The sequence below is a fragment of the Neodiprion lecontei genome, chromosome 4 (assembly GCF_021901455.1).
Source record: "Neodiprion lecontei isolate iyNeoLeco1 chromosome 4, iyNeoLeco1.1, whole genome shotgun sequence".
Lineage (NCBI taxonomy): Eukaryota > Metazoa > Arthropoda > Insecta > Hymenoptera > Diprionidae > Neodiprion > Neodiprion lecontei.
The window spans coordinates 37,000,941-37,018,419 of record NC_060263.1 but is presented as its reverse complement, the minus strand read 5'-3'; the positions used below and the strand labels follow the sequence as shown (position 1 = coordinate 37,018,419).

Below are 17,479 nucleotides of genomic sequence, written 5' to 3'. Positions count from 1 at the left end.
GGTCCGGAGATTCAGTATTGATTTGGTATCGAGAGACGCTGTCTCCATCAACAGCATTGCGTTACGTCCCAGCACTTACGTTATTACAATTATTCCGTATTTATGCGGACCCTGTCAACTCATGTCTCGACACGTGTCTTTCCTCACGATACGTTCCTCAACGTAGCGTCCGTACGACATTCTCTGTCCTCTATGTTATTTTCATATGACAGTACGAACGTGTTAGGGTGGCCGTTGTCGCTCGATAAGTTATATCCTTTTTGGGTCAAGATCGGCGGTCGTCAATCGCACCAAGTACAATGAAAACATGAACGCGCGCGACCCGACGCACTATGTTTAACCGCGAGGAGATCCCTACAAGTTTCACAGCGGCATGGATGTTTGAAGAAAAAGAAAATTTTTTCTCTCTCCAAGTTAGACTTACCACCCATGGAGTTCTTATACTTCTCGAGAATCAACAGAACCACACATCTGGAAAACCATCGGCTCATTCTGCTACGTTGAATATGGTTATGGTTGTACCCTTTCAGTCTATGTCACATACAGTCGTTGTCATCAACGGTTGATTGGGAAACTTGGAATTACTCGGCTCAATTGCAGAGCTGACTGGAATTCACACTTGTGTGGAAACGCGGGAGCTGCGAAGTTGAAGTTTATTGATAAATTGTTCGCTGATTAATGTACATTCAATTATATGTTACGATGTACTTGCGGACTTGATAATTTATCAGATTGATTTGTTGCTTTTATTTCACACATGAATGCAGCGACTCAAAAAGATTCGTCGGACGTAACCTCGTACGTGGACACATAATTCACGGGGATACAACTTTACAGAATAACATGACAGCTTTGCTGTCAAATTGCATATTCAATCACAATGTGAAGAAAAAGAGTGACTTAGAATAATGTAACGATTCGAAACGATGTCCCACCAAATCGAATCCGTCGAGATACTCGAAGAAGTCTCACGACAAATGGACGCCGCAGGAGCTCGAAGGGAATAGCAGCCATCGACTTCTCCGTAATTCTTCGACGCCGTTCAATATCGCGTATCGGAAGATCTTCCTAATCGACAAAGATTCGAAACTTTCGATTAAGACCTAGATCAAAATGTTATCGGTGCCCGAAGAGCAGCGACGTGATTACTTGTAGAAAGCTTCGCCTACAGTGTCTTAGCGGCGATTTGACTCCGCGAATATTGAACGCGACATCGAATAATATCGTTTTCATTTTGTTGAGACGTTGCCACGGCCCCAACTAACGATAAGTCACGCTGATTACAAGTAGCCCAATGAAATGCTGTACTCGTGCTCAACTGCCTTAGTGTATTCGGAGTAAGCTTGTAATCTGAGATCACGTTCTAATGGTTTTTTTCTTCAAAAACGAAGTTTACATAATAGAACAGGTTTTGATCAATTCACAATAACTGTATCTTCTGTTTTACTTAATTGCAATTCGCTTTCTGATGAATTCGATTGTTTGTCCTCCAAGTCTCTGGAGCGCTTTGGTGATTTTCATCGATTAGAATGTAGACGAGCTTGTAAACCTTCAAGATTTTCGATTGAGTCTGAAAAATTGGAGTCGCCTTTCTCATCATTTTATATTACATTACGCAAACTGTAGAATTATATATCTTATATTCTCGACTCTTTCGAAACATTATATAATCTCCGATTGTTACACACCGACATTTCTTACACGTACTGGGTCATTTATTCGTCGCGGAACACGAGTATGACCGACGCAACCGATTCACCTGGGTCTCACGATCTGCAACGATTCGGCCGATCAGCCACTTTTATAAAAGTATTCGAAGGATTTGTGCACAAACGTGTGTGATGGGCGAAGTCTGGGTGAAATTTGCTGCAAAATTTACCAAGATTTCTACTATACTTGACGCTCTTTATAGTGGTTCTGATTATTCGTTTATTCTATGGTTTCCAGTGTATTCTACGTTCCAGCTATTGCGATCACACGAACCAAAGTTGCATTCGATCTTTCATATACCTATTATGTTTTACTGAAAAAGATCTCCACAATACACCTGCCAGATTCCAAAGTCTCAATGAGCAATACCTCCTTAAAAACTTGATTTGTTTGCTTTTCGCATTATATCTCATATTAGGTATAACGATTTAATCACGTAAAGTGAAAAAGGGGAACAACGGACGAATCAAATTTTCGTCGCCTGGCTGCTGGGTGTAAATCACTAGACGGTCTGGCGCATAGAACGATATAGAACGAGAAATAATAAAAGTGCAATACATATACAAATATAGTGCCTTGACGAAAGACGGTTATTGACTCAATCTATAATCTCAAACATATCCACCAGTTTTAATCATATACACTGTTCTAAACCATATACACCTGGAACGAATGTATTGTGGAATGGATGAATGAATTAATTTTAAACCTAATGACGGCTCATGTGTGGATATATTTATAAATAAATTAAAATTTTCACTCTACTACTCATAGTTTATACAAGATTCATAATATCGATTTCGAATAATTTTTAATTTTCAAATAATCTTATAACTTGCGAAGGTGCAGGTGATAACAACACACCGACCATTTGAGTGAGCTAAGAAAATGGTACGCAAAATTTTTTTATGATTTTTGAAGTACGGCAGAAAAATTGAAAGAAGATATTCCATATGTATCCAAGGTGGTCATGCCCCAATAAAATGACCGAAGGTGAGCTATCCTGTTCATTAACACTATCATTATCACGATCATTTTCGTTGTCGTTATTGTTACCATTATTATCATCAGTGCTACATATGTGCCAAACGTGCTGCCGCAGAGCACAATTGGTCAAGTGGTGCAATTGGCTGATCGTTGGAATTTTTCAGTTCACACGTGTACAAGTATTTCATCCAATATTGCGAATTGGTTTCCTTCGAAGAACTTTACAATTGGATTCTTCGCTCGCAGTCCGGGGATCACCAGACTTCACAATTCAGCTGAGCATCAGCGCTAGTTTAGAGTTTGAATGAATATCACCAAGGTTGTTCCGTGTGATTCCTGTATCCTTATAATGATTACCCGATTCGTATACGCGCTACCCAATGCTCAATAACCAAAAACTGGTAATCCAGCACGTTCTTCGATGTGTACCGACTCACATGTTTGCGGCATTCGGTTGGAATGTGTCCGAAGAAACTCTCAGCAACAGGGTGCCGAAAAGTTAGAAGAGAAACTGAACATAATAATGAAAAATTAGCCAAACAACGGGCTAAGTGGTGGATTCGGACCTCCGGTTCGCCTAACAATAGCTCACCATCAGGTGAAATTTCTTGTCCAATAAAGACGTTATGAATGAACCAAACGACCAGATATTTAATTATTTTATTTCTAATGCTAATTATGTCACATTCGGGACAAATTGTTGGTAAAGTAGAGGCCCTGGAACCCCTGGACATCCGAAATTCCGAGAGGGGGCATTGTAGCGAGTATATAGCGAATAAGATATTTCAGGCTTCTTGTCTTTTTATTATTTTTCGAGTTCCAACGGCATCAAGCAGTAAAGTCGGCAATGAATTCGAGGAAATCGCGGAGTGACGGAATAGCGACGCTTTCGAGGGAAGATTTTGTTTGGTTGAGGTAAGTAGAGAATAACGTTTATCTCAATTTAAGTTGTCAAGTGTAGATTTAAGTCCACTCGCGGTAGCGTCGAAGCTCCGAGTCGGGTGATATTGAGAACGCCGCGGCGCCGTCTGTTTGATACTCCGGCGGCGCACCGTCGAGAAATTCGTTATAGTTTCGGTTTCGAGCAATTATTGCTGTGGCGCTAAAGTTTCTAGGTTTTGAATTGAGAGTTGCGCACTTGCGACTCGTTAATATTGAGTTAGACTTTAGTCAAGGAGCTGCAGGCTCAGTACATCACGAAATAGCGTAGGTTACGAATAATTTTCTGTTGTTTAATTCAGTATCGCAAAGAGCGGATTCCGAATCACTTCTTTTATATTTTAACTTCCCGTTTCTCTGATTTCAGAGAAAATAGGAAGTCATTGTAATCACCCCGAAAATGAAAAGTTGAGTTCTCACTAGATCTTCACGTTTTAAGGTCCGGAGAATCACCTCCAATCATTTTCAAATGGACGTCTGTGTGTGTGTATGTATATATGGATGTATGTATGTATTTTGACGTGGTAGTTCATAGCCCGTCACATGTGTTAACTTATCGCACTTCCCTACGTACAGAATTTCGCTAAAAATACCGAAAGCACGTCTGAGACCAATACTCCAAAAAGAACGACTAGTTAACTTCAAGTGAAATTCTTTTTATTAAGCTCATTCTACTGTAGTTTCTAATTTTGTAACGCTCTACAAGAACCGACCACGAGACTTCCGCTTCGAGATACCAGGACACTGTCTGACAGAGGTCACGTACCAGCTCAACACCGACCACCACCGACCACGGACTAACGAATACCGCTGAAGCCACTCCCGATGGATGCCTACCTAAGTTGTGAACAGGGTCGCTCTTGCTGCACAAACAGTACCTACAACTATTTAGACTTATCGGCCAGGAGCCGAACCACGAATCAACGCTTCCACAGCTCGGATGCATCGCCGACGGCGTACAGCGCTGAATGTGAAAAACACAATAAAGCCTCCTGTCGACGATACTCATCAGCCTGGAGCTGAACCGACCATGACATCTACCAACTCGTTGTTTATAAAAAAAAAGGACGGTTTTCTCTTAATGAACCGTCTTATCGAAGGGCTGTGGCGTGGGTTACGCTCGACTATGCGGACCACGTGGATCTGGTGGATACAGTGTGGTGATCCGGGTTGAGAGCCATCACTACCAGATCGTTCCGGCATGAGGGCTCCGATGGGCGAGTGCCGGGATGCAGCGCCAACGGAATAGCCACAACGGGGAGTACCAGTAAAGCAAGAAGTGAAGTATAATCGGTCGCAAGTCCAAAATATCGATAACGCAATATTCTCGCACACTTCAATATCGCAACACATGAGTGGTACGACTTCCCCTTTCACCAACGATACCGCACAGATGAGGGAAAACATCCCCGACTACCGTCCGACGTCCCGATACCGCGATACCCGTCGGCGAAGAAGAAGAAAGCAAACAACGAGGGATTATTGCCGCCTACCTGTAGACCCGACCTACGCGACGTACTGGCCCAATTAGACTAACGCAGATTTGAGGAAGAAGCACGTGACAGCAGCACGAGGAAAATCAAGATCATCGCTCGTCTCGACACTCTACGTTCAGTTTTCAACTAAGCCAGACGTGTCAACGCTATCGCTAGTAAAATTTTCTCGCTATTGTATCGCATTTTCTAATACCTGTTCCATCTTCTTTTCACATAAGTGAGGTTCCTTTCCTATTTTGCGGAGCCACGAAATTACTTACAGTATATCGTATCTCTTTCTCTCTCTCTCTCTCTCTCTCACGGTCTTGTCCGCTCACCTCTTCATACACTGAGAAGGTCTTGTCCGCTCACCTCTTCAAGGCTGGACCAACTGGAGAAGCAAAGTAAGGACTTCGAGGTTTTTGTGACGGGTCTTCCGGAGATTTCTGGCACTACTGTGCTAGGGATGGTCTCACGTCTTGCTGGTGCCCTGGGTGTTTCCTGCTCAGCTGGGGATATGGCTCGCGCCTATCTAATTCCCTCTAAGGGCGACAATCCGCGTCCACTCATCATTCGTTTCACTTCCTGTGTGATGAGGGATATGTGGCTGGATAATTGGCGAGCTAAAAGTGGGCTACTCGCCAAGGATGTCGATGACTCTCTTCCTGCGGCTCGTGTCTTTGTTAACGAATCCCTGACATCCTCAGAGCGACTGCTCCTGAACTCCGCACGTAACTATGCCCGTCAACACGGCTCCAAATATGTTTGGGCCAGGAGGGGTACAATATATATTAAGAAGACCACCGGAGAGGTACGATTACGCATACGCACTCCTGCTGACCTGCTTACCGCTCAGCCCTCTGCGTCTCTGTGACGTGTGCAACGGACGTCGACGTCGACGTCACCTGCTACCCTGGCTGCTCGACCCAACGCACATCTTCGAGACTCGGACTGTTTGACGATCTGTCATGCGAATGTGCAATCGCTTGTTCCGCATTTCGATGAATTTCTCAGTTATTTTTCAGACAATCTCTACCACGTCATAGCAGTCTCTGAATCGTTCCTTCATGATCTTATTCCCGATGAAGTTATTGGGGTTCAAGATTACATCCTTTTTCGAAACGACAGATTAGGCAAGGGCGAAGGTGGGGTTGCGGTATATGTCCACAAAAGTTTAAATGCGCAGTTAATCTCATCCTCGCCTAATCTCTATTGTCACAAGCCTGAGTATCTGATTATGGAGATTATCGTATCGAACGCCTCTAAACTTCTGTTTGCGGTCGTCTATCGACCTCCAAAAATTGGTTTTTTTATCAGAGTTTGAGGAGGATGCTTTTATGCAACTTGCGCAATCGTATAAGAATCTCGTTATTGTAGGAGATTTTAACGCCAACCTGAACTCTGACTCGTTTGACTCCCGTCAACTCTTAGGTATTTTTCATTGTAATGGCCTTCATGTTGTCCCGTATCGGGCGACTCATCATACTGCGCACTCACATACCTGGTTAGACCTTTGTATTGTTGACGATATCGCTAAGGTTTTAGCTAATGGGCAATCTGGTACCCCTTTTCTTTCAGGCCATGAGCTTATTTACATTAAATACTCGCTTAGGGTGCCTAAGTTGGCGACTAGATCAATCAGGTACCGAGATATCAAAAATATTGACCAGCAGTCCTTCAATCGTGACCTCCTTGGTCTTGACTGGTCTTCTATTTTCGATAGGTTTGTGAATATCGATGTTAAAGTAGCCTTGTTTAATGAGCATGTGCTTAGTACTCTGGACACCCATGCCCCCTTCAAAACTTGTCGTCCTAAGCGTCAACCAGCTCCGTGGTTGTCTGAAGTTATCCGTGACCGTATCAAAGAACGGAACGTGTGTTTTAGGGCATTCAAAAAATCTGGTTCTGTGACTCTCTATGGCGAGTACAAGGCTGCTCGGAATCGAGTTCAATTGGAAATTCGTGAAGCTAAATCGGGCTATTATGAAGATCTGTTTTCCGCCCTAACTACTCCTAAGTCTTTATGGCGAGAATCCAGGCATCTTGGCCTCTGCAAGCAGCGTCAAGGTGTAGTCCATGCTGAGTTCACGACCTCGAACTCAATAGTCATTTTGATAGGATTGCCAATTCTGCCTGCCATTGCACGGTCAGTCCAATCGTACTCGATCCCGAGTCCGCTTTCGACTCTGAGCGCTTTTACTTTAAACACATCACTCCTACTTATCTCGCAGAATGTTTACTCTCCTCGAAAACTGAAGCCTGTGGTTGTGATGGGATTCCGGCAAGCTACCTACATCTGGTTATGCAATCATTGCTTCCTTTTGTGCTGGAAATTTATAATTACTCGCTGACTTATTCTGTCTTCCCCCTTGAGTGGAAGAAAGCGTTAATTCAGCCTATCAATAAGATAACAAATCCAACCTCGCTTGACAACTTCCGCCCTATATCTATTCTTTGTGCTCTCTCCAAAGGTATTGAGAGGATTGTTTACTTCGAATTAACTGCTTATTTGGAGTCAAAGTGCTTGTTGGATCCCTATCAGTCGGGTTTTCGTCACGGGTACAGCACTCAGTCTGCCTCAATTAAACTAACGGATGACGTTAAAAAAGCTATTGATAACCGGATGATCACTCTTATTGTACTATTCGATTTCCGAAAAGCTTTCGACACTGTCTGTCATGCGAAGCTGTAAGATAAATTAAAAGCTCTTAACTGCTCAGCTTCGGCGGTTGAATGGTTTAGGTCGTATTTGAGTGATCGACGTCAAGCGGTCAAGGGGTCAGATGGGGATTTATCCTCCTGGGTTGATATTCACTCGGGGGTCCCGCAGGGCACGGTGCTGGGTCCGTTACTATTTTCCATTTTTGTCAACAACTTACCCACATCGATACCTTACTGTAAGCATGTCTTGTACGCTGATGATCTACAAATTTACCTTTCATTCCTACCATCAAATATTGCCGAGGGCGTAAGTAAAGTCTCGCGTGATGTACAAGCAATTCATGATTGGGCCGGTGACAATTGCTTGAAAATCAATTTCGGAAAGACGAAGCGAATGTTTTGTGGTAGTTCCAAATTCATTGATAGGCTAGATGCCTCTCATCTACCACTAATTAAGGTTGGGGATCATACAATCGAGTATGTCAATAGGGTCCGTAACCTTGGACTAATTATGAATTCGACTCTAACATGGAATGACCATGTTGATGTAATTTGCAACAGGGTCAACAGGGTTCTATACCATTTGAAAATCAGCAAGGAACTGTTTTCTGATTCTCTTCGTAAATGGTTAGTTACGGCTCTTATATTTCCTCACCTCGATTATTGTTCAGCAGTCTATAATAATCTACCTGGTGTACTTGATATTAAGCTCCGGCGACTTATTAACGCCTCTGTTAGATTTATTACAGGCGTAGCGAGGGATGAGCATATTACGGGACACCGACTTGAGTTGGGCTGGTTAACTCAGCGAAATAGGAGGCTATACTTAATCGGTTCTTATCTTTTTACTATTTTACGCTCAGGTAGGCCAACTTATTTGGCTGAGACGTTGCAACCAGCTGAGGCGCGGTCGCAACGTATTGCTGTCAATACGGGAGCTACTGCCAGGCTTTGCATTCCGCGCTGCCGCACGGTCTGTTACCAAAAATCATTTACAGTGAGTGCCTGCTATTTGTGGAATTCACTCCCACAGACCATTGTTGACAGTGACAGGCTAGCTACATTCAAGGTCAAACTTTATGATTATTACTTAAATCTCGAGCAACAAAGATTTGATTCTTTGCAGTAGTTATTTTTCTCGTCTAAAATATAAGGCTATTTTATTTTATTTTATTTTATTTTATTTTATTTTGTTTGATTATTTTATTTCAGTGAATCTATTTTTATGTTTATTGTTCTCTGCCCTGCTAGCCTTCTGTTTCTGTTTCTTACTGTCACGAGACAATTTTCGCCCCGGCTATGCCTTTATCCATAATCCTATTATATATGTATATATTTTATTTATTTTTATTTTTATTTCTATATTTTATTTTTTATTTTTCGGCTCACTCCCCGAGTTGTTATGCTCGAGTACTGGCAGTCTCAACCAATTCTATTCTGTTTCTTTCTCTATCTTTACTTACTTCTACCTATTTATTTATTTATTTTTATATATTTACATATCTATTTATCTATTTATTTATTTATTTTATTTATTTTCTATCAATGTTATTGTGTTTTATTTTTATTTTATTTTGTATTAATTAATTAATTTACTTATTTTCGTATTTATCAATTTTTCTGTTTTCGTTCTTGATTATACATATGCCGCCTGAAGGGACTTGTCCCAGGGCGAATAAATAAACGCTTCTCTCTCTGGTGAGTACCTGCTAACACCCTCTACATCACGCTCCTCCTTTGGCCCATTTACTGCTGTTTTCTGCCCGCCTGCGGGCGTTGCTTCCAGGTTCTTCACCTCCACCGTCGCTCTGGCAATTTTCTGAGCTAAAAATCGTGGATTCTCTTTTTGAGCTACGGTTGGAAGTGTAATCAATCGAAGACTGGTCTTATATAACCTACACATTGCTGGCTGATTAATTTCGATACTCTACGTCATTGCTGCTTTGTGGGACCTCCTCACTATTGGTGGATACTATTTCCTTCGTGCTTGCCGTTATCACGTCGTCTCACCCTTTTCAAATTGGTCAACTGTCAGTTACTTCGGCCGTTACACTTACTCCTGGACAGGCTATCGTTGCTCTTGCTAGACTACCTGTCCCTCAACGCTTATCGCTGGCTCGAGCTCTACCCCCTCTCTCTGACTCTCGATAAGCACAATCCTACTCCAACGCCTTGGCTGTTAGGCACAACTACATCACAGCTGTTCGTAAGTCGCCCTCTGCGCTTGTGTGTGCGTACACTAGACTGGGCCAAAAAAATTGACTATTTTTTTTTTTGAAAAATATATTGAGAATATCATTCAGTATGGCAAAAAAAAAATTTCATGAAATTTTAAGCCCTTAATATTAACTTTAAGAGGTCTATCATCGCTATTTTTGATTTTTAGTAATAATTTGATGTTTTACGTCAGAACTGTCGAAATATTGAAGTGAAAAAATTTATGTTCACCTATCCCTTTATAAAATTAAATTCCCTACAAAAAAGGTCTGATTATAGATTTTTGTCAGACAAGCCGTTGCCGAGTAATTAAGCTTAATAAATTGATATAATTTCTCGATTTGACTTTTTTAATTTGGAATTTTGTGACTAACGAATCAATGAATGTATAAAAAAGATCATGACAGATTCTTAAAGGAAATTTAATGTTCTACAAAAAAGATCTCTTAATATTTTTGCCTCAATTTAATTTTTCAAAAGTTATTCTCAATTAAAATTGAAGAAAAACTTGAAATTTCAATTTCGGAAACGGCTTGTCTGACAAAAATCTATAATCAGACCTTTTTTTGTAGGGAATTTAATTTTATAAAGGGATAAGTGAACATAAATTTTTTCACTTCAATATTTCGACAGTTCTGACGTAAAACATCAAATTATTACTAAAAATCAAAAATAGCGATGATAGACCTCTTAAAGTTAATATTAAGGGCTTAAAATTTCATGAAATTTTTTTTTTGCCATACTGAATGATATTCTCAATATATTTTTCAAAAAAAAAAAATAGTCAATTTTTTGGGCCCAGTCTAGCGTACACGCTTTCTCTCGATCGTGCCTCTCGCACGACTCTATTGTGTTTACGTTCAACGCTGTACGTACACAGCATCATGCCAGCTGTCAATTGCGGGTTATGTTCAAGATTTATCGCAACGGATGATATCGTGCGACTATGTACGGTGGAAACGCATGGTTTCCACGGCGAATGCCTTAGAAATAAGCTCGGACTCTCATCTGTATCCGAATTGCCTCTGACCTCGGGTGTTACTTGCTTCTTGTGTCGAAAATGGTCATCTAGTCTGTCTAGCGTCTCGGGCGGTCTCTCTAATATATCTAATACATCTAATGTACGTGCTGTACCGGGTATTGGCGATCAAATAGCGGGTTTTTCAAATCTAATTACCTCTTTCGCGAAAAAGCTCGACGGGTTTGAATCCATTGTTCAGTGCCTGAGCGTCGTTTGTGCCCGTGTCATTGCGATCTCCATGCGAGCCGCGCTTGAACGACTCGTCTCCGCAGCGATGCCAAATCTCGTGTAGACGAGGAGGCGAGCGCGCATTACGCATTTTTTAAGTCAGTGACACGGAGTATAGATACAAGGAGTCTGAACGGTATCGGGGTTTTCATAGTATTAATGTACGCAATAATAAACCTAAATCATAGTTCTCTTTTCTGCCACTGGCTGCGCAAGTACTCAGGACGTACCGTTGTTATTATTATTATTACACGTAAACATACACCATATACTAGCTCGCGAATGTTAAAATTAATTAAATTAAATATAAAATAAAAATTTATCTATTTAAAATTAATTTTAAGAAAACAATGGGTAGGTGTTGTGCTGTTCATGGTTGTCTTAGTGGCCGAAAGGCAAGTGAGAATGTAGAGAAAGTAGCTTTATTCAAAGCACCAAAAGTGAGTAACCTCAAAATAATATTGAAAATTTGTGTTATTAACAAATAATTCTAAAATTTATGTAGTTTTCTAATATTTAAAAAATATTTTTATTTATGTGCTTAAATATAAAAATATATATTACTTTTAAGGATGTTGAATTGCGTAGTAAATGGAGCTCAGCTTTGGGACAAGAATTAAAAGCTAGCAGTTTTATTTGCGAATTACACTTTAATCCAGAGAATGTGATTAAAACTGATCGAGAGATTTTAAAAGATGGTAGTGTATATGTGTATGAATACCAGAAAGTTCATTTGAGGAAGAAAGCTGAGCCAAAATCACATACTAATGACGACAATGAAAACAATTGTAGCTTGCTATTAAATAATGATTCTTCAACAATCTCTGATATAAATGACGATACGACAAGAAATATATCAATTTTTGTTGGCTGTGACGAGCATAAAAAAGAATTAACAAAAAAAATAATTAACAATTTCATAATAATGCGGGGGCATTTTCTAGTCAAATGTTTTAATAAAAGTGCTACGGAGAGAAAAGTTAAATGTAAATCCTCAAACTTTGTATTTAATTCCACATTTCTCAGAATATTTTTTTCCAGAGAGGTGTCAATAGCAACAAGACTTCCCGCGTAAGAATTTAAACGAGTGCTTCTTGAAAAGTGGCGCACTCTACCGGCAAAAAAATCTGTCCCCTAAATTACGACCATTCGTTCAACATTACGTTCAGACTCCTTGTATCTATACTTCGTGGTCAGTGACGTCGTGCGCAAGAGAGCCCGTGCGTTCTCTCGTACCACGACCATAAACGAGAGGCCCAAATATACTCTCATATACGTTCGCTCCTCGGAGTAAGGCAAATACAAATCATACGAAATTCGATCGAATCGAATAGAACAAAAAATCGCAGTACAAAACGCACTTGAGATCGCGGTGGCATGAGCCAAACGGGCGGTAACAAGCATATACACATTCGTATACACAATCGACACATTCGCGTGTGCGACACACGCTTTTATACGTTTACAAATAAACGTTCATACGTCGTGGGTTTTTATGCCGCAAGGGTTTTCCCACAAGAGCTAATAAACGACAAAAATCCGATCGCTCAAATCGCGAGTGTACTTTATTTCGAAATCAAAACCTTCAACCTTTGTCCCTCAAAAGGAAAAAATCGAAAAGAAAAATTGAATATACAGAATCACGAGGCGACTTTGAAAATAAAGGAACTCCGACTATACATCCATCATAAAAGTCATTCCGAGTTTATCTGAGAAGCTCGACAAAATTGATACGACTATTAAATAGCAAGTGTCTGGTCTCGATGGACTTCGCTCCGATGTTCGGGATTGCCTCACAAGACTGCACTGTGTCTCGGATAGGCTTGACAGCATTGAAGGGACTACAGCGTCTCTCTCCGAATCGGTCGACACTTTGTCTCGGCGCCGCGGCGCGTCGATAATACTGAACAGCTTCCCCCACCAACCGCCGTGCCGCCTATGGATTCACGAGTCCTAGATCGCGTTAGACAGCTCGAATGCGCTCGGCAAGCCACCGATCTCGTTATCACGGGTCTCCCGGAAACTCACGGAAACGATCATGATCAGATTATCGCTTTGTGTGCTGTCTTGGACATCACAATAGATCGCACTCAAATTACAACAGTCCGGCGTATGCGAACTACGAAGAACACGGATAAGCCGCGATCTCTGTTCCTCTCGGTCTGCTCACCCTCGTTGCGTAATTCTATACTTACTGCTGAACGTTCGAAAGGCACGGTAAATGCGAAACAAGTTCATGCCATATATGTTTCCTGATTCGCACATTATATACATTAACGAATTTCTTCCGGCCGAGGTCCATAGTCTCCTTACGCAGGCAAAGAAAGTAGCGAAAGAAAAACAATACCGGTATGTCTGGACACGCGACGGTGTAGTTAACGTCAAGAAATCACAGAATGCGCCAATTATTCGTATCACGCATGCCGATCAACTCGAATCCCTAGCCTGACTCGATCAGGCCTCTCTACCACACTCCACCATCCACCCCGTACCGACGGAACTTCGAATTTGTCATCTTAATGCTCAGTCACTTGTTCCTCGATTTACTGAATTCTCGCATTATTTCTCAGAGCATTATTACGACATTATTCTCATTTCTGAGTCTTGGCTAAAACCGCACATCTCCGATCAAACTGTTTCCCTGCAAGATTATAATCTTACCAGATGTGATAGGACAGGCAAAGGGGGTGGTGGAGTGTGTATATACACGCATCAAACACTCCGGACGAGCATCGTCGCCACTTCGCTCGCCTCGACGTATTCACCGACACCCGAATTCCTGTTTCTTGCTGTTACTGGTAAGAGCACCTTCAAATTGCTCGTTGGTGTTGTTTATCGGCCGCCAAAAATACCGTTCTCCGATAGGATTGAAACGCTTTTAGCTTCCGTATGTCAAGATTATGTATCAAAAATAATAATGGGCGACTGGAACGCGAATTTTTGTACAACCAACCCTGATAGCACATATCTACGGCGTATTTTTCGCTGTTACAATTTTGATATCGTCACGTATCTGCCTACATATCACACGTCTACATCTTCTACGTGGCTCGACTGGTGTATAGTAGATTCCATCGATAAGGTCACAGCGCAGGATCAAGGTCCTCTCATGTTTGTCGAAGGTCATGATTTTATTGCGATAAATTACAGTTTTGCCCGGACTCGAATGCCAGCGTTATCTAGAACGATGCGTCGTAATTGGGGGTGCCTACGAGATCCGTCCTTCCCTGATACTCTCACGTTACAAGACTGGGCCCCTACTCTCGCTTGTACGGACTCGAGCTCGAAGGTCATGAAGTTCAATGAAACGCTTGCTAGTTTTCTTGACGCAAATGCGCCTTATCGTGTGGTTGCACTACGCCGTCCGTCTGCCCCGTGGATGTCCCCTGAACTTCGTCAATTATTATCATCGCGTAATCGTGCCCGCGCAAAATGGCATCGTACTAAATGTGCAGCCGTGCATCTTGTGTACAAAGACCTAAGACAACGGGCGCGAGCACTATTAATGCGTACCAAAGCGGATTAGTATCTGCAACGAATCGCGGGTATTACCGAACCTAAAAGTTTATGGTCAGAGCTTCGACGTCTAGGAGTAATCGCGAACAGGTCCCATCCCGTAATTACCTTTCCACCTGAAGAACTCAACACATACTTCTGTTCTGTATTCAATACAGGATCGGTTATGCCTGTTTCGCTTCGTCAAACAAGGAGAACTTTTGACGACAGACAGTTTTTCTTCGGACACATCACGCCAGACACTCTCAAACGTCACATTTCTCTGGCCGACACGCATGTGTCTGGTCCAGATGGTTTTTCTGGGTTTCTCCTGCGGCATTGTACACTTCCTCTCTTTCCATTAATTCTCGACATATTCAATTGCTCCTTGATGACCTCCGTGTTTCCTTCTCCGTGGAAATCTTCCTTTATCACCCCTGTTGCTAAAGTTCGAAACCCGTCTACACCGTCAGATTTCAGACCTATCTCGTTACTATGTCAGCTCTCAAAAATTCTGGAGAGAATCGTGCTCGACGATCTAATAAAATATCTTCGAAACTCTGCTCTTATCGACCAACACCAGTATGGTTTTGTCACGGGTGGCTCCACCCAAGCCGCTCTTGTCAGGGTACTGGATGCTGTGCGTCATGCAACCGATCGTCGCGAGGTCACGATTCTCGTCCTGTTCGATTTCTCAAAGGCATTCGATACCGTTGGTCACGCTGAACTCATTGACAAACTCGCAGCTTTCAACCTTTCTTGCTCAGTGCTACAGTGGATTTGGTCCTATCTTACAGGTCGTCGTCAGGCAGTTCGCACAACCCAGGGCTTATCTAACTATCTCCCGGTTACATCCGGTGTACCACAAGGGTCGGTGCTGGGGCCAGTGCTTTTCTCTCTATATGCAACCGATGTCAACAATGTCGTTAAGCACTGCTCGATCGTTAAATATGCAGACGATCTGCAAATATTTGCTCATTGCTCTCTCGATCGAATTGACGAATGCGTCGCTCGTATTAATGAGGATATTGCTCGAATCTGTGGCTGGGCAGATCAAAACCTTTTGCGCTTGAATCCGACCAAAACGCAAGGGATGCTCGTAGGTTCGGCTCGAATTATTAACACGCTGCGACCAGCCCAGCTTCCAGAAATAAATGTGCAGGGTTCTCACATCCCGTTTGCCGATGTCGTTAAAAACTTAGGCATTACAATCACGCCATCTCTCAGCTGGCGAGATCAAGTCACGAGCATTCTAAACCGTGTATATAAAACGCTGTACCAACTGAAGGCTAATGGTCAGGCACTCACTTATAGTCTAAGACGGCTTCTCGTATCGGCGCTGATTTTTCCAATATTTGACTATTGCTCACTCCTCCTGTTGGACATTACGGTTGTTGAAGATATCCGCCTACAACGAGCTCTTAATGCCTGCGCTCGCTTCGTTTTTAACGTGCGCAAATACAAACATATTACGCCCTACTATGAGCAACTTAAATGGCTTAAGCTACGCTCCGTCGAATCCACGCGGGCTCACGCGTCACGAGCACCCCCCTCCGGCCACGCCGTGCCGTCATGTAGGACTTCGTCATACCAGAAATCGACGTTGGTCTCGGCCACTAGATTCTGGAACTCTCTCCCTCCCGCTATACGTGACGCAACGTCAATCAGAACCTTGAAGGCCCTTGTTTTTGAGCACATTATTCAAGGTCATTAGCTTTCTTTTCTTTTCTCTTCTTTTCTGTTCTTTTCTTTTCTTTCCTTTCTCAGTTTTCTTTTTTACTTACTTACTTAACTTACTCGCTTATACATTAGATTTAAGTTTTTTTTTTTTTTTTTTTAAGTTCAAAATTTGTATTTCTTTGTTACTGGGCTGTCAATTGATACTTTTGGGTTCGCTACCCTAGTATAATAAAATTTGTTCTATTCTATTCTATTCTTGCAGTTGTGCTGCGCGAGCCACGTGGGCTCGTATCTTATTCTTTTCTATTTCTTATCTTATCCCTTTCTATTTCTCATTGCAAGTAACTTCGCGACTGGTTGACTCTTACTTACGCATTGTTAGTGCTAGATAGACTTATGGCAAAACCGTATTAATTATTACCTCGAATAATAGTATCGCGAGCCTCCGCACATCTCTCATTTATGCTGAAAACGTTCTATTATTTGTTAAATCTCTCGCTTAACTTTTTTCTGGCTGTAAACTAATCGTCTCACATATCTTAAGTGTATCTGAATCTCTTCGGTTATTCGCTTGTTATTAATATTTATCGCTTCTTGGTCAATATACCTGATACTGTTTCTGCTTCACCTGTCTCTTATTTTATCTGTTGGATTCAACCCCTCCCCTCTGCCATTATCTTGCCTCTACTGAGCAAGCTGTGCAGAACCGTCGTAGAACCTGATCTTGTCTTTATCTATATCCTTTCTTCTAATTACCTATATTCTGACGCATATGTGCGTCTGGCGCCCAACGATCATATCTTTCTCTCTTATCATCTCTCAATATCTAATTATTCAGGTTGGTAACTGCGCCGTAGGGTAACCTATCTTTAACCCTCGCACTTTATCTTAAAGTTAAAGTTTAAATAAAGAAGTATTGGTTACAGTGTATATGTACGTGCGTGATCAATTTTTTGTCCGACGATATCTCGAGAACGAGTAGTTAGATTTTGATGAACTTGGTCTTAATCGACGCACCGCTTTCAGACTTGGACCTGACTAGACTTTGGCTGTGATTGGTTTGGTA

General features: G+C 41.9%; 1 protein-coding gene across 1 annotated transcript; it reads left to right on the top strand.

Annotated features, from left to right (window-relative positions):
* The first annotated feature begins 11,348 nt into the window (after positions 1-11,348).
* LOC124293878 lies at positions 11,349-12,403 on the top strand. The gene is made up of 2 exons (XM_046736677.1): positions 11,349-11,678; positions 11,810-12,403. The coding sequence occupies exons 1-2, from the start codon at positions 11,589-11,591 to the stop codon at positions 12,311-12,313; spliced, it is 594 nt and encodes a 197-aa protein (XP_046592633.1). The 5' UTR covers positions 11,349-11,588; the 3' UTR covers positions 12,314-12,403.
* The last annotated feature ends 5,076 nt before the right edge of the window (positions 12,404-17,479 follow it).

What these genes read in the sequence shown, in the direction of transcription:
- LOC124293878 (XM_046736677.1), top strand. Translation starts at nt 11,589, where the DNA reads ATGGGTAGGTGTTGTGCTGTTCATGGTTGTCTTAGTGGCCGAAAGGCA. An exon ending in CTTTATTCAAAGCACCAAAA is followed by an intron (nt 11,679 to 11,809) that starts GTGAGTAACCTC and finishes ATTACTTTTAAG; the next exon opens with GATGTTGAATTGCGTAGTAA.